General features: G+C 41.9%; 6 protein-coding genes and 1 pseudogene across 6 annotated transcripts in view; all 7 read left to right on the forward strand.

The window, feature by feature from the left end:
* Gm37013 (predicted gene, 37013) overlaps window positions 1-20,160 on the forward strand; it is an 889,226-nt gene that overhangs the window by 478,838 nt on the left and 390,228 nt on the right. The window lies entirely within an intron of this gene.
* Window positions 1-20,160, forward strand: part of Gm38666 (predicted gene, 38666) — an 874,243-nt gene that overhangs the window by 463,855 nt on the left and 390,228 nt on the right. The gene's annotated exons all lie outside the window — the stretch shown is intronic.
* The window catches only part of Gm38667 (predicted gene, 38667), an 868,072-nt gene that overhangs the window by 457,684 nt on the left and 390,228 nt on the right, over window positions 1-20,160 (forward strand). The gene's annotated exons all lie outside the window — the stretch shown is intronic.
* Gm20162 lies at window positions 1,767-3,901 on the forward strand (annotated as a pseudogene).
* Pcdhb12 (protocadherin beta 12) lies at window positions 4,136-7,169 on the forward strand. Its single transcript, NM_053137.2, has one exon. It carries the CDS (start codon window positions 4,318-4,320, stop codon window positions 6,685-6,687), a length of 2,370 nt encoding a protein of 789 aa, NP_444367.1. The 5' UTR covers window positions 4,136-4,317; the 3' UTR covers window positions 6,688-7,169.
* Pcdhb13 (protocadherin beta 13) lies at window positions 11,032-14,724 on the forward strand. The gene has a single exon (NM_053138.2). It carries the CDS (start codon window positions 11,086-11,088, stop codon window positions 13,474-13,476), a length of 2,391 nt encoding a protein of 796 aa, NP_444368.1. The 5' UTR covers window positions 11,032-11,085; the 3' UTR covers window positions 13,477-14,724.
* On the forward strand, window positions 16,172-19,609 carry Pcdhb14 (protocadherin beta 14). Its single transcript, NM_053139.3, has one exon. It carries the CDS (start codon window positions 16,358-16,360, stop codon window positions 18,746-18,748), a length of 2,391 nt encoding a protein of 796 aa, NP_444369.3. The 5' UTR covers window positions 16,172-16,357; the 3' UTR covers window positions 18,749-19,609.

The following is a 20,160-nucleotide window of genomic DNA, read 5'->3' on the forward strand; positions in this document are numbered from 1 at the left end:
TGGTCAAAATAAAAATAAAGAAATTAAAGACTTTAGAATTTAATGAAAATGAAGGCAGAGCATACCCAAACTAATGGGATACAATGAAAGCAATGCTAAGAGGAAAATTCATAGCTCTAAGTGCCTCCAAAAAGAAACTGAAGACAGCATACACTAGCAGCTTAACAGCACACCTGAAATCTCTAGAACAAAAATATGAAAATACACCTAAGAGGAGTAGACCACAAGAAATAATCAAAATCATGGATGAAATCAACCAAGTAGAAACAAAAAGAACTATTCAAAGAATCAACATAGCCAGGAACTGGTTCTTTGGGGGAAATCAGCAAGATAGATAAACTCCTTAGCCAGACTAACCAGAGGGCACAGAGACAGTATCCAAGTTAACAAAATCGGAAATGAAAAGGGAAATATAACAGTAGAACCTGAGAAAATTCAAAATATCATCAGATCTTACTACAAAAGCCATATTCAACAAAACTGGAAAATCTGGATGAAATGGACAATTTTCTAGACAGTTATCAAATACCTAATTTAAATCAGGATCAGATAAACCATCTAAACTGTTCCATAACCCCTAAAGAAATAGAATCAGTCATTAAAAAAAAAATCCCAGGTCCAAATGGGTTTATTGCAGAATTCTATCAGCCCTTCAAAGAAGACCTAATACCAATACTCTTCAAACTATTCCACAAAATAGAAACAGAAGCAACACTACTCAACTCATTCGATGAAGTCACAGTTACACTGAGTATTCTCCCTTGGAGAAGGAATGGTTTCTATCTAATCAGGAACCTGTCACAATTTCCTTTCATAGAGAAATTCATAAGAGATTTTTCTCTATCTCTATCATGTTTAATGTTCCAAATATATTTTTAAAACTGGTTGAGTGCATATTACTTTTAGCTTCAGAAGATATCATGTATATTTAAGAGGCATTCAACTATTATAAATTATTTTTATGAGTTAAAAATCTCAATACTGAGTTGTATATTTTAAAATAAATTTTATTAGTTTAATTAAAAAAAGAAAAATGCACACTTTTAAAAGAAGAGACTTTCCTCTCAACAAAACCTGTGATGAGTCTGGAGTAATGAAGACAACAAGACTATTATATGATCTTCAGAGAGAAAACTGAAACATTGGGCAAACCTGTAACCACCCTGATACAGAGCAATGATAGCCCCTTAGTTATATCGACTTTGTAACACGGTATAAGATATTTGGAAATCAAAAATTATGTGTTTTAAGTATATAATATGCTTGTGTCTGAAAAGGAAACTTTCAAAATATACACATTTTTTTCTTTAAGAATTTATTTACTTATTTTTATTCACTTTACATCCCAGCCACAGCTCCACACACACACACAGTCCCACTTAGAAATCTTTTCTCCCATTGCCCACTTCTCTTCTCCTCAGAGAAGGGGAAGCCCCTCCTTGGGTACCACCCCACCCTGGGACATCTAGTTCCATCATGACTAGGTGCATCCTCTTCCACTGAGGCCTAACCAGGCAGCCCAAATGTGTGTGTGTGTGTGTGTGTGTGTGTGTGTGTGTGTGTGTGTGTGTGTGTGTGTGTGAGGGGAGGATCCAGTGGTAGAGAACAGATGGAGAAAGCCCCACTCCACTTGTTATGAATCCCACATGAAGACCAAGCTGCACATTTGCTACAAATGTGTAGGAGGCCTAGTTCCAGGCCCTGCATGCTCCCTGGTTGGTGGTCCAGCCTCTATGAGTCCCCAGGGGCCCAGGTTAGTTGACTCTGTAGGTCTTTGGTGTCCTTGACCCCCCTCAAGCTTGGTCAATTCTATCCCCCACTCTTCTACAAAACCCCCTGATATACACATATTAAAATTATTATCTGTATTGAATTGAATTATGGAAATTTAAAAGTACTAAACAAAACTGAAAAGTATTACCAAATCAAACTAAACACAATTAAGATGTTTTATTGATTAAAGTACAATATCAAAAAATTCAAGACATACAGTGGGAGATATTTGAACATATATATCTGAAAAAAGAAATTACACTCAGAATATACAAGATACTTCTCAAAGCAACAAGCAAAGAGAAGCCACACACATACACACAAACACACACACACAAACACACACACAAACACACACACATAAACACACACACAAACACACACACATAAACACACACACAAACACACACACAAATAACATGAACAAGCATCTCAAAAGACAGTAACCTGATGGCCACTAAACAGAAAATGTACAAAACTTCATGAATGCAGACAAATGCTAATGAAATTTACCCTATTAAGTCACAGCATGCTCAGTAATGTTGTAAAAACTGAGAAAGACACCAAGTGCTATCAGAGATGTGGAACAACTGGAACTCTTACACTTCTATGGTCTTAGTACAACTACACATGAAGACTGCCTAACATTTGGAGAAGTAATCGAGCAATAGAAGAGCAGCTTTTCTTGGAATTTAGCCTATTTTATTTATTGTCTAAGTTGAGCTAAATAGCATTATAAAAATTCAATGAGTATACAATTATGACTTTTTCCTCCTGGATGTATGGTGTATTTCAAAGCAAATATAAAAAGTGTATAATTAATTATTCTATATATCATCATGTTTACCTTCTTGAACAAAATAAAATTTCAAACTTATGCAAGAAAGTGGATTCGTCTACTCAATAGTCTTATAAAAACAAATAATTGCCTTTTAGTTTGTTTGAAAATGTATTTAGATGTATTCTTGGCCTCTGAAAAGATTCATGGATGACGTGGTACACAGCTGCAAGTCCAACCTGGACCTGAGGTGGTCCTTGTTGTGAGTGATCCTGGAGAGCCTGAAGCCCAACCCTAATTCCAGAAAATAGGAAAGACATCCAAGAGATTCGAGAAAACGTAGGAAATGTGGCAGAGGCCATAAAGGAGAAAATCAGAGAGGAACACAGCCTTAGCTGGACTCTGACAGAGGGCAGACTCTATTTTACATCTGAATCCCAAAACATGGATTTAATGAAGAACATGGTTTCAGACACCAGTACCAGCCTTTGAGTCTCAGGGGACTACAGGATCTCGTTGATTTAAGTCGAGTTGTTCCAACTCAATATATTGACCTAATCCAGATTATGAATGGGAGAGATGTGACCATGCCAGCACTTAAAAGCAATTATGGGGTCCAGCCATTTGAAGAAGGTACTGATATTTTTCAAGCAAAAGTTAATATTGAGGTGCAGTTGGCTTCAATTGCTACAATTGAAAAAATGGTGGTTTTGTTACTACAGCCTTTTATGACCCACGAAGTATGAAGATTTGGCACAAACCTGTTCCACTCTTTCTGTGGGGACAACACATTCCAAAACAAGTGATCCTACCTGAAGCTCTGGTGCCCTATTATACTGATGGAAAAAATTGGGGTACCTGCCCAACCCTGCCAAGTTTCCCTAAGCAAGACTTGAACTCACCATGAAGTATGGCTATATTCTCCCTGATATCACGAAAGATGAACTCTTCAGAATGCTCAGCACTTGGAAGGATCCAAGGCAGAGTTTCTTTGGTCTTGCTCCTGGCCAGATGGTGAATATGGCAGATAATAAAATTCTAAAATGTACAGATGAGAATCTCAAGTATCACAGCTCCTTAACTCCCTTCCATTAAAGCAGACTTGTTGTGAGCCAGACACAGGCTGAAAATTGGCTTCTTCTGGGTCTTAAAGCCTCGGAGTTGATACCAGCCGTCACTGTGGTCAGATCTCTTGTCCTTTTTCTACCTGATATTAAATCACAAGCAGCATACTAGACAGAGGAGCTGAGCCTTTGAGGGTGCATGTCTCAAAAATCCAAATGGTGGCAGTCTTTAGAAAGGTGATCAAAAACTGCTTAAAAATAAAAATAAAATATATTCTTGCAGCCCAATTTAATTCACCAAAATCATATGTAGAATTTCTGGTTGCTAAGAACGGAGCTCACACTTCAGGCCACTTGTGTAAATTAAAAGGATACCGAAACACATCAGGATTTAAATGTGCTTTGAAATGGCAAAATGAAATGTAAGAGGAAAAAAGGACACTTGGTGGCGCTGCAGGCTAAGAATATGAAGAATGAGCTCTGCAGACTCCCAGGAAGTCATTTCATTAACCTGAAAAGCAGAATTTCGGAAGCTTTGGAGGTGGAAGTAATTGGGTAGGGTTTGTGTGATCATTTGGGAAGAAGGCGTCTCCCTAATTGGATTTACTCCAATATTTGCACGGACCCTCACGAGTGGTTGCAATCCACTTGAAGCAGCACCTTCTGGACTGAATCTGCACAACGGAGACAGCGCTAGCAAAAATGCCAGGGCAAAGGCAAGTCTTTTTTCTTACTATATTGTTGCTGTTTTGGAAGTCTGACTCTGAGGCAATTAGATATTCCATGCCAGAAGAAAAGGAGAGTGGCTATTTGGTGGCAAACGTGGCAAAAGATCTGGGGCTCAGGGTTGAAGAACTGGCCACTAGAGGAGCTCAAATCCATTACAGAGGAAACAAAGAGCTCTTGCAGATGGATGCAGAGACTGGGAATTTGTTCTTAAAGGAAAAACTAGACCGGGAGGCACTGTGTGGGGCGACAGAACCCTGTGTGCTGCACTTCCAGATCATACTGGAAAACCCTGTGCAGTTCTTCCAAACTGAACTGCAGCTCACTGATATAAACGACCACTCTCCGGAGTTCTCTGACACGGAAATGCTTCTAACAATTCCTGAGAACGCCCAGCCAGGGACTGTGTTTCCTCTGAAGGCAGCTCATGACTCTGACATAGGGAGCAATGCCGTTCAGAACTACACAGTCAATCCCAACATCCATTTCCATGTGGTTACTCTCAGTCGCTCAGATGGCAGGAAATACCCAGAGCTGGTGCTGGACAGAGCCCTGGACAGGGAGGAGCAGCCTGAGCTCACTTTAACCCTCACTGCTCTTGATGGCGGATCCCCACCCAGGTCAGGAACCACCGAAGTTCACATTGAAGTCGTGGACATCAATGATAACGCCCCCCAGTTTATACAGTCACTCTATGAGGTGCAAGTTCCTGAGAACAGTCCCCTCAATGCCTTAGTTGTCATGGTCTCTGCCACGGACTTAGATGCTGGGATATATGGCAATGTCGCCTATTCTCTGTTTCAAGGGGATGGATTATCTCAACCATTTGTAATAGACAAAATCACAGGAGAAATCCGTCTGACCAAAGAGCTAGATTTCGAGGTAAGTCACCATTATACCATAGAAATTGCAGCCACCGATGGAGGGGGCCTTTCAGGAAAATGCACTGTGGTTATACAGGTGTTGGATGTGAATGACAACGCCCCAGAGTTGGCGATCAGGAAGCTCACAGTCCCTGTCCCAGAAAATTCCGCCGAGACTGTAGTTGCTGTTTTTAGTGTTTCTGATTCTGATTCGGGGGACAACGGAAGGATAGTGTGTTCTATTCAGAACAATATCCCATTTCTCCTGAAACCCACATTTGAGAATTACTACACCTTAGTGACCGAGGGGCCACTTGATAGAGAGAGCAGAGCTGAGTACAACATCACCATCACTGTCTGGGATTTGGGCACACCCAGGCTCACAACCCAGCACACCATAACAGTGCAGGTGGCCGACATCAACGACAACGCCCCTGCCTTCACCCAAACATCCTATACCCTGTTTGTGCAAGAGAACAACAGTCCCGCCCTGCATATAGGCACCATCAGTGCCACAGACTCAGATTCAGGCTCCAACGCCCACATCACCTACTCGCTGCTGCCGCCCCACGATTCACAGCTGGCCCTCGCCTCGCTAGTCTCCATCAATTCAGACAATGGGCAGCTGTTTGCGCTCAGGGCGATGGACTATGAGATGCTTCAGGCCTTCGAACTGCACGTGGACGCCACAGATGGAGGCTCACCTGCGCTCAGCAGCCAGGCCCTCGTGCGTGTGGTAGTGCTAGATGACAATGACAATTCACCTTTCGTGCTCTACCCGATGCAGAATGCCTCAGCACCCTGTACGGAGCTATTGCCCAGGGCAGCAGAGCCTGGATACCTGATCACCAAAGTGGTGGCTGTGGATCGCGACTCTGGCCAGAATGCCTGGCTGTCATTCCAACTGCTCAAGGCTACAGAGCCAGGGCTGTTCAGTGTGTGGGCGCACAATGGGGAGGTGCGCACCACCAGGCTGCTGAGTGAGCGCGATGCTCCAAAGCACAAGCTGCTGCTGCTGGTCAAGGACAATGGCGATCCTCCGCGCTCTGCCAGCGTCACGCTGCACGTGCTAGTGGTGGATGGCTTCTCGCAGCCTTACCTGCCTCTGCCAGAGGTGGCGCGGGATTCCACGCAGGACGATTATGACGTGCTCACGCTGTACCTAGTCGTTGCCTTGGCATCTGTATCTTCTCTCTTCCTCTTGTCTGTGCTGTTGTTTGTGGGGGTGAGACTGTGCAGGAGGGCCAGGGCAGCCTCCCTGGGTGATTACTCTGTACCTGAGGGACACTTTCCTAGCCACCTGGTGGATGTCAGTAGAGCAGGGACCCTGTCCCAGAGCTATCAATATGAGGTGTGTCTTAATGGAGGTACTGGAACAAACGAGTTCAATTTTCTTAAACCATTGTTTCCTATTCTTCCGACCCAGGCTGCTGCTGAAGAAAGAGAAAATGCTGTTGTGCGCAATAGCGTTGAATTCTATTAGAACATTTGTTTTGAAGTGGTGACCTCATTTTTCCTTAACTCTCTCTCTTTCTGATGTACAATTGTATAGTGCCATGAGTCAACTCTTGAGATATATGTGTAATTTATTCTTTGTTTTGGATCAGACTATTCAGATGTGATCCCACTCTAGAAAATTTGGTTCTACTGCTTTGTGTTAGTTTATATTTCTATTCCATACCAGTGCATGCTGGATTTTTTAAACAATTATAATTTTGCTTTTGTGGGGGACTTATATTTGCTGTAACTGGAACTGCTGTCATTGTTACAGATGACTTGTTTCGTTTTTGTTATTTCAGACAGGGTCTTACACTATAGCCCTGGCTGACCTGAAATGACTATGTACAAATAGACTTTAAATTTGTGGCAGTCCATCTGCTTCTGCTGCCCTATGTCCAGATTATGAGCATGAACAAGTAGACTCAGCTGTGGTGAGATGCCTCAATAAAAATCAAATACTAGTTGTATTTTCTATTTATTCTAGCCACTTTATTTCTCGACAGTCTTTTTGATCCTATGTTAAAAATGGAAACTGTGGGACAGCATTCTCTTTATTGTTGGTGGAATAAATATAAATAATGTTTGCACATGACATCTGAGGAAGCAATAGAATCATTATGGACTTCTTTGTTTTATTTTGCTTTGTTTTCGTTTGTTTTTTTCCTGTCTTGATCCCTGTGATCAAAAAAAAAAACTGTTAAAACCTTAAGTCAAATTATAGCATGACAAAAAAAAACCCTAATGTTCATCTGAATGTGGTTTCACAAAGTAAGAATATGCCATTACATCAGTGCAATGGGAAAAAATAAATATTACTAACATTCCAAGTGCCACTCAAATGACCCTTTACAACCACTATTGTCCAAAGTATAGCAAGCATGCTGACTTCCAATCCTATAGTCCTGCCTCTTTTGAGTTTATGTAAATTTCTTGTAGGTTACCAGTTGCTTCTTTCATTCTATATTGTGTTTATGAAATATATGCATAGTATTGCTTTAATGTTTGTTGTTTTATAATTTTTATCATAAATTATTATTTTAATTGTGTATGCCACACTTTATTACTAAATTACTCATTTGTCTTAGTTTAAGGTTTGGTTGTTATAATATTGTGAACATTCTTACATATATGGTTTGGTTGGATACATATTTGCATTTGTGAAGAACATTCACTTCTTGGGGGTAGAGTTGTATGAGTAAACTTTCAATAAGTATTTCTGACTAGATTTCAATATTGGTTGCAAACAACTTACAAGAAGCCATATCTGGATATAAAACTTTGTTCACATTCTTGCCCAAACCTTGTCTAATTGGCAAGCACTTTGTGTGTGTGTGTGTGTGTGTGTGTGTACAGTGTGTGCATGTGTGGACCAAGGCATTTGCATGGAGGTCAGAAGACACCTTGGAATAGCCTTCCACCTTATTTCAGACAGGGTCCCTTTGGTGTTTTTCTGTTGTAGGCACCTAGAGCTTCTAGAGATTCTCTTGTGTCTGCCTCCCATCTCCCTAGAGGAGAACTAGGATTTGATCCAGGGTCTTCATGCGTGTTCAGACAAGTGCTTTTACCCATCAAAACACCTTCCCATCTCAAAAGTACCTTCAAACAATTTTAAAATCTCTTTTTAATCAACTTGTTTATTACTAAGAAATACATTTTAAACCACTATCAGCTGAATTGCTAGCATCCCAGATTTTTTGTGTGTAAAGTGTAATAGCAAGATACTATCTTTCTCATTTAAGTGCCAATGTTCTTAATGGACTTTTCTTTGTCTAGATTGAGTTCAGCACATGCTGTAATGCTGATAAAATCTGTTTTAACTTTGGGAATACTCTATAAGCCATATTTGAAGACACCTGGTACCATTGTAGCCACAGAGTGAATAAAGTAACTTGGGAGACAGTATGACATTAACCTAGAATCAGAGCTGAGAATACCCATTGTTAGTCCACCCCTCACTGTGATGGAATGTGAAAGAAAACAAGGGAGGAAGCATTTATTTTGGCTCAAGGTTTCAGCCCATCACTGAAGGAAGAGCACCTGTCTTAGAGCTGTATTGCTGTGAACAGACACCATGACCAAAGCAACTCTTATAAGGACAGTATTTAGTTGGGGCTGACTTAAAAGTTCAGAGATTCAGTCCATTATCATCAAGGTAGGAACATGGCAGCATCCAGGCAGGCATGGTGCAGGAGGAGCTGAGAATTCTACATCTTCATCTGAAAGCTACTAGCAGAATACTGACTTCCAAGAAGCTAGGATGAGGATTTTATAGCCCACACCCACAGTGACACACCGACTCCAAGGCAACACCTACTCCAACAAGACCACACCTACTCCAACAGGGCCACACCTTCTAACAGTGCCACTCCGTGGGTTGAGCATATACAAACCATCACATTATATACAAACCATCACAGCATCCATTGAGGTGACCAGAACCTAGAGGACAGATTGCTTACCTGGTGTTCTTTCTCTGTTTTCTTCTCTGATTCTGACTCTGGTCTAGGGGATGGCGCTGCCCACATGCAGTGTGTGTTTCTTCCCTCAGTTCTCTCTAGAGAACCCATCACAGACCCTGCAGGAGATAAGACTGACCAATCATGGCTGTACTGAAATCAAATTGACAACAATGACTAACCATGACCCCATTCAAAAGGAACGTTTAGAAATGATCTAGCAATGACCAAACCCATCCACAATCTTTGACGGTTGGTTTTACTTCATTAGTTCCATTTGTTAGTCACATGCTCAAGAAATGTGCATCCTCAGAAATGGCTTTTCTAGTAAACCCTGGAGGATGGTGATATTGATATTCTTTTTATTCTATTGAATATACACATGTGATCTCTAGCTATAAGATGATTTCAACCATAAGATTTTAAATTTGTTTTACTAAGAGTTAAAATATTTTTGATATGTTCTAATTTCTCACCTTCCATTTTCTTGGCTGTTATGTGAAGTGAAGTTTGCTTGACTTCAATGAATGTATCTTTAAATAAATATAAAATCCATCAGAAACCAGTCATATTTATTATATATTATGTTCTTGTATGGTTACTTACCCACCTTTTAAATGATACTTAAAGATGCTTGAATTTATTAGAAAAGAGCAAGACAGTAAAAGAATATAACCATGATATTCAGTCATTAAATTCCATGGTGTGTTCAAATGTAATCCCTTTCACATTTTCTGCATTTCTATTTGTTGGGGTTTTTTGAGATGCAGTCTTTATTTAGCCTAAGCTTGCCTTAAACTTGCTGCCCTTCTGTCTTAGACTCCCAAGTCCTGGGATTATAGCCATGCACCACTACTGTACTCCTTGAATGTCATTTTCTGCATCATGCCATAGGTAGATTACAATAGGATAATATATTTGATCAATCAACATGAGGATGTTTTGTCTAGTGAAAAGTTATAATAAAACCCCTGAACCTCTCAAAACAATGACCAATTCTACTCACCTAGAAATGAAATTAAATCTTAAAGTTCTTATGACAAATATCTATTTCTCCTATTCCTATTTTAAATTAATCATTTTGGTTAGATATTGCTATCATATATACCTTTTGGCTGCAGTTTTCCTCTCAGTGGCCTAATGACTACCATTATTGTCCTCATGTGACCTTGTCACAAAGTAAGTCTGTGCTCACACCATTCATGAGTCATGTGTGGTAGAGAAGTTAAGGTTCGGGCCAATATTTATGTTTCTAACCAGCGTTCACATTTTCAATCATTTGTTGATGTGTTTATTGGGACAATTAATCAGTGTACATCTTAAACTCATGATTTTATAGAACTCATCAGAGATCAGTTGTACTGTTAAAGAACCATAGTTGTTTATGAGACGTTGACACGGCCAGCGAGAATGATTTGTAAATACATAAAAGACTGTGGAGTGGACTCCCCTTAGATCAGCAGGCAGTTGGATTCAAGATATAGAGTGGGCTTGAAAAACCAACCTAAAAACAAAATACAAGTATGTACACACAAACATGTCTCCTAAGAAACCCGTCACACGCTGAGTTTGGAAACGCTGACTCAAAAGTCCTTATGATGCCCAGACTTGGATAAAAGTTTTTATAATGCTCCGTGTTGATCCAAAGATTTCTCATGAAGTTATTGATTTGAACGCATGGTGGCGGTGTAGGCTAAGAGAATGAGTAAGAACCCTTTAGCGTCCTCAGACTCCGGTTCACCTAGATGCTGAAGCAAAAATACGGAACCATTTGCTGCTGCAGCTAAGCATTCCGGAGAAGAGGAGTCACCGGGAACCTGTACGATCAATTCCACAATTCCACAACAAAGGTTTTCGGGAAGGCCAAAGTTACCTCGGTGATGAAGAGCTGGAAGGGATTTTTCCTCTGGATTCAGACAATAGAGATGTCACACGCAAAAATGTGGTGCAAGACAAGGCAAGTGATGGTTTTGATTACATCGATGCTTTTGTGGGAGGTGGGTTCAGGATCAATTCAGTATGCCATGCTGGAGGAGACAGAAAGTGGCACGTTTGTGGCCAACCTGACTAAGCACTTGGGGCTAAGGGTGGGAGAACTGGCTGCTCGGGATGCTAGAGTGGTTTTCAAGGGGAACAGACAGTATTTGCAGCTTGACCCTCAGACCCAGGATTTGATGCTAAATGAAAACCTGGACCGGGAGGAACTGTGTGGCTCCACAGAACCTTGTGTGCTGTCTTTCCGGGTGTTACTAAAAAATCCTTTGCAGTTTTATCAAGCTGAACTGAGAGTTATAGATATAAATGACCACGCCCCAGAGTTTCCTGCCAGAGAAATGCTCCTTAAAATATCAGAAATAGCTCCACCTGGAAAGATATTCCCTTTGAAAATGGCACAGGACTTAGACACTGGCAGCCACAGCATTCAGAGCTACACTGTCAGTGATAACCCTCACTTCCACGTGCTCACTCGCAATCGCAGCGATGGCAAGAAGTTCCCTGAGCTAGTGTTGGACAAGGCTTTGGACCGTGAGAAGCAAGACCAGCTCAGACTAAAGCTCACTGCGGTGGATGGTGGGTCTCCGCCCAGGTCAGGGACCACAGAAATTCAAATATTAGTCTTAGATATAAATGACAACACGCCGGAATTTGCTCAGGAGCTCTATGAGGTCCAAGTTCCTGAGAACAGTCCCATTGGCTCACTGCTTATTACAGTCTCAGCAAGAGATTTAGATGCAGGACCCTTTGGGGAGGTGTCTTATGGACTGTCTCAAGATGATGATGTTAACGAGCCTTTTGAAATAAACACAAAGACAGGAGAAATTCGACTGAAAAGCACGTTGGATTTTGAAGCATTCCAGTCTTACCATGTGGATGTCGAGGCCCTAGATGGTGGCGGGCTAACAGGAAAATGCTCCTTAGTCGTCCAAGTATTGGACGTGAATGATAACGCTCCAGAAGTGATCCTATCCTCACTCAACAGCCCCATCCCTGAAAATTTGCCAGGTATCATAGTGGCAGTATTCAGTGTTTCAGATGCGGACTCTGGAAATAACCAGCAGGTTATGTGTTCCATAGATGACAATCTTCCGTTTCTTCTAAGACCATCTATGGAGAATTTCTATACTCTGGAAACAGATGGGGCACTAGACAGAGAGAGCAGATCTGAATACAATATTACCATCACAGTCACCGACATGGGCACACCCAGGCTCACAACCCAGCACAACATAACAGTGCAGGTGTCTGACATCAACGACAATGCCCCTGCCTTCACCCAAACCTCCTACACCTTGTTCGTCCACGAGAACAACAGCCCCGCCCTGCACATAGGCACCATCAGTGCCACAGACTCAGATTCAGGCTCCAATGCCCACATCACCTACTCACTGCTGCTGCCTCAGGACAAGCAGCTGACCCTCACCTCGCTGGTCTCCATCAACGCAGACAACGGGCAACTGTTTGCGCTCAGGGCTCTGGACTATGAGGCCCTGCAGGCCTTCGAGTTCCGCGTAGACGCCACAGACCAAGGTTCTCCAGCGCTCAGCAGCCAAGTGCTGGTGCGCGTGGTGGTGCTGGACGACAATGACAATGCGCCCTTCGTGCTCTACCCGATGCAGAATGCCTCTGCACCCTGCACAGAGCTGCTTCCCAGGGCTGCAGAGCCCGGATACCTGGTCACCAAGGTGGTGGCAGTTGACCGCGACTCTGGCCAGAATGCCTGGCTGTCATTCCAACTGTTCAAGGCCACGGAGCCTGGACTGTTTAGTGTGTGGGCGCACAATGGCGAAGTGCGCACCACCAGGCTGCTGAGCGAGCGCGATGTGCCCAAGCACAGGCTGCTGCTGCTGGTCAAGGACAATGGAGAACCTCCACGCTCTGCCAGTGTCACTCTTCATGTGCTGCTGGTGGATGGCTTCTCTCAGCCCTACCTGCCTCTGCCAGAGGTGGCGCAGGACTCCACAGAGGATGCTGAAGATGCGCTCACGTTATACCTGGTTATTGCCTTAGCATCTGTATCTTCGCTCTTCCTCTTGTCTGTGGTGCTGTTTGTGGGGGTGAGGCTGTGCAAGAAGTTCAGAGCGGCCTCTCTCGGTGGCTACTCTGTGCCTGAGGGACACTTTCCTGGCCATCTGGTGGATGTCAGCGGCGCTGGGACTCTTTCCCAGAGCTACCAGTATGAGGTGTGTCTGAGAGGAGACACTGGGACTGGTGAGTTCAAATTGCGAAAGGCAATTAATCCCCACTTTCCTTCTGTGCCCTCTGAGAGGAACACAGAGGAAAGTCCTACTCTTCGGAATAGCTTCTTATTCATCTAAATACTTTAGTAAGCTAGTAAATTCTGTTTAAGCTTAGAAATATCTTTTAACCTATATCTGCACGCTATCGATGTGCATTGACAGAAGTTTATGCTCTTACTTTTTATGATAGCGCCTGGGAATGGAATCCAGTGTCTCATGCATGTTAGGCAAACTAAACCACTGAGTTAAATCACTTTTCTTTTCCTTTCTTTTCTTTTCTTTCCTTTCCTTTTCTTTTCTCTGCTTTTCTTTCTTTTCTGTGTTTTGGAAACAGGGATGTTTCTTTTTCTTTTTTCTTTCTCTTGCTTATTTATTTACATTCCGAATTTTGCCCCCTTCCTGGTTCACCCTCCAAGAGTTCTTCACTCCATCCCCCTTCTCTTTTGCCTCTGAGAGGATGCTCCCCCACCCTCCCACCCCCTCATTCACCCACTCACCTCCACCTCACATCCCTCTTTCCTTGGGGCATCCTGGCTGCCCTGGAACTCACTCTGTAGACCAGGCTGGCCTTGAACTCATATCGATCCCCTGCCTCTGTCTTCTGGGTGGTGGAAGTAAAAGCATATGCCCACCACAGGTTTCACTGTGTAGCCTGAGATGGTCTGAATCTCACTAGATTGACCTGGCTGTCTTGGAACTCAGAGAGACCCACCTGCATCTGTCACCTTAGTACTGTGACTAAAGGCTTTTGCCGTCACACTTGGCCTGTCTGTACCATTGCTATTATTCTTGAGATTTTACTTTTTAGAAAGACAGTTTCTGGAGATTCCACTAGTTTCTCTACTATGCTTCATAGTTTGTTTTTTAATTAGTGGAACTAACCTGTATTTGACAAGTTAAATAAAAATATTTTAATAGTATATGAACTCAAACAATCTTTTAAGTATACTATCATGCAAAGTCTTTGAGATTCCGTTTTACACAAGTTATTAAATTAATTTTACTATTAGATTGAAGAATTTTTAAATGTGAACACTTGATATTACTGAATTTTGTAAATTTAGTCTCATTTTGTGGTAACTGGTTATCAGGTACATCTTTTAATATAAATGTAAGGAACTCTAAATGCTAAGACATATACCTTACTTATGTATGCACAATTAGGAATGTCTCTGTGCATTCTAATAATCAACACATATTTCTTAAATGTAGATTTTACTGAACTGTCAATTCATTAAATTATAGTTTGTGAACATTGTGTAAGAAGAGTATGATCTTTGAGCATCAAGATATTTACAAAAGTTGAATAAATCTTTGCTTAATATTACTAACTGTCCAGCAGTCCTTTTTTAGACAAAAATTCTAAAGAAATGCTAACATTCTCTCTACAACTATGTGCCTTTGCCAATGAATGAAGTTTTTATTTTTATCTTAATTACAAGTATATGAAACTTTAAACATTATCACTTACTAAGGTTATCTTCTTTCCTTCCATATAGAAAATATCTTTCCTCTCATTCTAAAATTTATTGCTGAGAAAGAAATCCAGTAAAGCACATTTTATCTTTGTGTGTGTGTGTGTGTGTGTGTGTGTGTAACAGTTTGGGAGTTCAAAGTTTTTGTGTTCATGTATATAAACTTAAATCGTATTTTCCAAACTTCACCCTCTGCTTTCTCAAGTATTCGTATTTTCTCCTCTGATGTTTATGAACATCATTTACTAACTAGAAAGCCATTTCTATTCACAGTCTTCTTTTGTAGGTTATTGTTGCCATATTGTATAAAAATACTCTTTTCAAATGTCTCTCATAGAAAAGTAAATTGCATTAAGATACTCTGTGGATTTTGTTTTACTTTTAACCTTAATCAAAGTGGACTGGGAAGCCTTTACTCTTTGGAATTCTGGGATTCTTGTCCCTCAAATGGCACTTTTTTCTTGGGGGCATTTGCTTCTGTCACTCCAACTATGCAGCTCTGTTTGGAGCTTCAGTGTTTTTCAATTATGCAATTTCCACAGCCCAAAAGTTGTGCAGTGCCTGGTCCCCTACCTAATAGCGTACATGAAGAAACCCTTCCTGAGACAGGATCCATTTTCCAACATCAACCTCATTATCTTCTTTGTATTTGAGAAACGGCAGTTGAACTCTGAGCCAGAACTTATAAAGCGAGTGACCACCAGCAATCAAATGTATTGGTCATCACATACAATGAAGGATAGTTTCAAAGAATGTATACCCCCAAAGACTGAAACAAACAAACAATAGCAAAAGATCACCCTTCAGTTGTCCTTCAGTAGCTTCAGGCACATGGCCATTTGGAAGTTTAAAACTGTATTTTCAAAAAATAATATATTTATGTAAAACAAAAGGAATTTGTAACTTTTACAAATTTTACTGAGAACAAGAAATTTTGTTTGTTCCTTTATGGTGTTACGGTCAAAATCTAAATGATTACCTATACAGATAAATAAGTTTTAAATGAACGACTGTCTTTGCAGAGACAGAGCTTTGTGTACTGAGTTTGTTCCTTCATGAGAAAGGTTTGTAGTTCTCTCACACAGCTTAACTACCTCAAGGCTGCCATACGAGACTTAGGTGAAAGGAAAGACGCAAATAGAACAAACACTTTGACCTAAAAAGTGGGCCACACATTTTAGCCTTTACAGTGTACTTTGAAACAAAAAATATCTGAAGTTGTAAAACAGAACGCTTGGTGGCGCTGCAGGCTAAGAAAACTGAATCTTGGCGAATTTGTGACTGTAAAATCAGAGCCATTTCTTGCTGCTGAGAAGGGAAGCTTTTCACAGCTCTGCCGATCGATCCTTTCAGAGAGGTGGATAAGCTGCGTCCAGCAACATTAAAAAGAGAAGAATCTTAAATTTATGTAGCCAGGATTCCTGAGCTGTTCACAAAGCAATTCTTGGATGATTATCTGCTGCATCTTTTGGAGCAGAGGAACGATGGAGACATCACTCCACAAGGCACCACAGAAAAGGCAAGTGACCGCCATTATCTTTCTGTTACTGCTGTGGGAGGCAGGTAGTGCAACCATCACGTATTCCGTTCTAGAGGAGACAGACAGGGGCTCTTTGGTGGGGAACCTAGCAAAAGATTTGGGGTTGAGTTTAAGGGAGTTGATTACCAGGGGCGCCCAGATTCTTTCCAAAGGGAACAAACAGCTCCTGCAGCTGGAGCAGAAGAGTGGAAATTTGCTCCTGAAAGAAAAATTGGATCGAGAGGAGTTATGCGGGAGCACCAATCCGTGTATCCTACATTTCCAGGTGTTACTAAAAAGTCCAGTGCAATTTATTCAAGGGGAAATACAGCTTCAAGATGTAAATGATCATGCCCCAGAATTCATGGAAGATGAAATTCTCCTTAAAATTTTGGAAAGCAGCCTTCCAGGTGCCGTGTTTCCATTGAAAATAGCTCAAGATTTGGATGTGGGGAGCAACACGGTTCAAAACTATACAATCAGCACCAACGCCCATTTCCACCTTCTCACCCGCAATCACAGCGACGGCAGGAAATATCCAGAGCTCGTGCTAGACAAAGCACTGGACCGGGAGGAACAGGCACAGATTAGATTAACACTCACGGCTATGGACAGTGGGTCACCTCCCAAGACTGGGACTACCCAGGTTGTCATTGTGGTCCTGGACATTAATGACAATGCCCCTGAATTTGCCCAAGGGCTCTATGAGGTGCAAGTTCAAGAGAACAGTCCTGTGGGCTCCCTTGTCCTCACTGTATCCGCAAGAGATTTAGATGCTGGGACACACGGAGAGCTCTCCTATTCGCTTTTTCAATCATCAAATCAAGTTCTACAGGCTTTTGAAGTAAATACAGACACCGGAGAAATTAGAGTAAGAAAACTGTTGGACTTTGAGGAAATTCAGTCTTACCGCATGGAAATCGAGGCCTCTGATGGGGGAGGCCTTTCAGGAAAATGCACAGTAGTAATACATGTGATGGATGTAAATGACAACGCTCCTGAACTCACCATGTCAGTACTTATCAGCGAAATTCCAGAAAACTCCCCTGAAACTATAGTCGCGATTTTTGGAATTTCAGATCCAGACTCTGGAGACAATGGAAAAATGGTGTGCTCCGTCCAAGACCGTCTTCCTTTCCTCTTGAAACCTAATGAAGAAAACTTCTACACGTTGGTAACTGAAAGAGCACTGGACAGAGAGAGCAGAGCTGAGTACAACATCACCATTACGGTCTCAGACATGGGCACACCCAGGCTCACAACCCAGCACACCATAACAGTGCAGGTGTCTGACATCAATGACAACGCCCCTGCCTTCACTCACACCTCCTACACCATGTTTGTCCGAGAAAACAACAGCCCTGCATTGCACATAGGCACCATCAGCGCCACAGACTCAGACTCAGGCTCCAATGCCCACATCACCTACTCGCTGCTGCCTCCCCATGACCCACAACTGGCCCTCAACTCGCTCATCTCCATCAACGCAGACAATGGGCAGCTGTTTGCGCTCAGGGCGCTGGACTATGAGGCCCTGCAGGCCTTTGAGTTCCATGTGGGCGCCACAGATGGAGGCTCTCCCGCGCTCAGCAGCCAGGCGCTGGTGCGCGTGGTGGTGCTGGACGACAATGACAATGCGCCCTTCGTGCTCTACCCGATGCAGAACGCTTCTGCGCCTTGCACTGAGCTGCTGCCCAGGGCAGCGGAGCCCGGATATCTGGTCACCAAGGTGGTGGCTGTGGACCGCGACTCTGGACAGAATGCCTGGCTGTCATTCCAACTGCTCAAGACCACGGAGCCTGGACTGTTCAGTGTGTGGGCGCACAATGGCGAGGTGCGCACCACCAGGCTGCTGAGCGAGCGCGATGTGCCCAAGCACAGGCTGCTCCTGCTGGTCAAGGACAATGGAGAACCTCCACACTCTGCCAGTGTCACACTGCATGTATTGCTGGTCGATGGTTTCTCTCAGCCCTACCTTCCTCTGCCAGAGGTGGCGCGCGACCCTGCACAAGAAGATGTACTAACACTCTACCTGGTCATTGCCTTGGCCTCTGTGTCTTCTCTCTTCCTGGTGTCTGTGCTGCTGTTTGTGGGAGTAAGACTGTGCAGGAAGGCTGGGGAGACTTCTCTGGGTGGCTGCTCTGTGCCTGAGGGACACTTTCCTGGCCACCTGGTGGATGTTAGCGGAACTGGGACCCTGTCCCAGAGCTACCAGTATGAGGTGTGTCTGACGGGAGGTACTGGAACAAATGAGTTTAAATTTCTTAAACCAGTACTTCCCAACTTTTTGAATGAAGGAGGTTACAGAAACACGGAGGAGAATTCCAATTTTAGGGATTCTTTGGGGTTTAGCTAAAAGTCACATTTGACTCGTGTGATGATAATAACACGATATTAGTGATATAATTTCACAACCATTCACTCGTGGAAAGAGGTCTGCACTAGCATGATACTGGTAGTCATATTTGTAGCTGATTCACATTGTCGAATATTCCTTGCATTTTTTGCTAACTATCTTTCCCTCAAGCACACAATATAGCTGCAAAATGTTCTTTCTTGGTGGGATTCGTCTTCAACACTTAAAAAAAAAAGGTTTAAAAGTTAAGAGATATTTTCAGGCTCCTGGTTTCTGAGCATGTGCATTGATTTCTTTTAATCACAGAACTCCTGTCTCGAAAGTTCTTGTTATTACTAGGATGAATTTAATGCTATTGTAAATGATGGCTTTCAGTTTTAAAAATAATTTTCAATCAGGCAAGCATTCTTTTGTGAACTTCTAAATCCTATGATTCTGTTGCCTAGGTCCAAGAGCCCTATTTTCTTTCTTCAAATGAACTGTTATTCGATCAGGATTATGTTTCTAAATTAAGTATTTCTTTCAAAATATATAAAAGTTAATTAAAGTATTTTTAACATTCCGAAAAACTCATCTGTTATATCAAAAATGGTGGACTTATTAATACACTTGTGACTAGTTTTTCAGAAATGGCTTTGGTATGTAAATAGTGATTCTAACTCTTTTAACATGATTGAGCAATCATCAATCTACATGATTAATACATACACAGTAAACACAGAGACACATTAGTGTGCTTTCACAAGAAATTTGTCATAAGTCAATATTACTCTAAAATACATCTACTGGAGCTTGAGGTGTAGCTAAATGGAAAACCATGTGTTCAGCACGCATGATGCCCTGGATACAACACTCAGAACCAAACAGAAAAAATAAGCTCTTCATGTGAAAATAAATAAGATTTTAATTAACAAATGAGATCAGTTCTCAAAAAGTGAATTATAATAAACTTAAAACATCTAAGTAAAACTACCAGGGGCTGGAAAGATGACTTTGTGCTAAAGAGGAAATATTCCTCTAAGGACCCCAGCTTAGTTCTCAGCACCAATGTCTGGTGGCTCACAAATAGACTCTAATTCGAGCTTCAGGGAGATCCATTGCCCTCTTCCAGTGTCCATGTGTACCCACACACATAAAACTGATATCAATATAAATTAAATCATAATTTATATAGTTGGTGATACTCAGTAGCCATTTGGTCTTCGGCTTTTCTTTGAAGAAAAAGTTCTAAACTGACTCTTATTATTGGCCTGTTAATTTTCTTCAAGAATGTATCTAGGTTATAAGATTAGTTGCCAGATGCCTGCTCATCATATTATTTCACTATTCTTTGTGTTTTGTGGTGTTGGTTGCAATGTCTCCCTTTTAATCTCTGATTTTTTTTTAAATTTTTAGTCTATCATAGTGTTTGT

The sequence above is a fragment of the Mus musculus genome, chromosome 18, assembly GCF_000001635.26.
Source record: "Mus musculus strain C57BL/6J chromosome 18, GRCm38.p6 C57BL/6J".
Classification (NCBI taxonomy): Eukaryota; Metazoa; Chordata; class Mammalia; order Rodentia; family Muridae; genus Mus; species Mus musculus.

Bases quoted from the DNA above. Each gene is read 5' to 3' on its own strand.
- Pcdhb14 (NM_053139.3), top strand. From the start codon at position 16,358: ATGGAGACATCACTCCACAAGGCACCACAGAAAAGGCAAGTGACCGCC.
- Pcdhb13 (NM_053138.2), top strand. From the start codon at position 11,086: ATGTCACACGCAAAAATGTGGTGCAAGACAAGGCAAGTGATGGTTTTG.
- Pcdhb12 (NM_053137.2), top strand. From the start codon at position 4,318: ATGCCAGGGCAAAGGCAAGTCTTTTTTCTTACTATATTGTTGCTGTTT.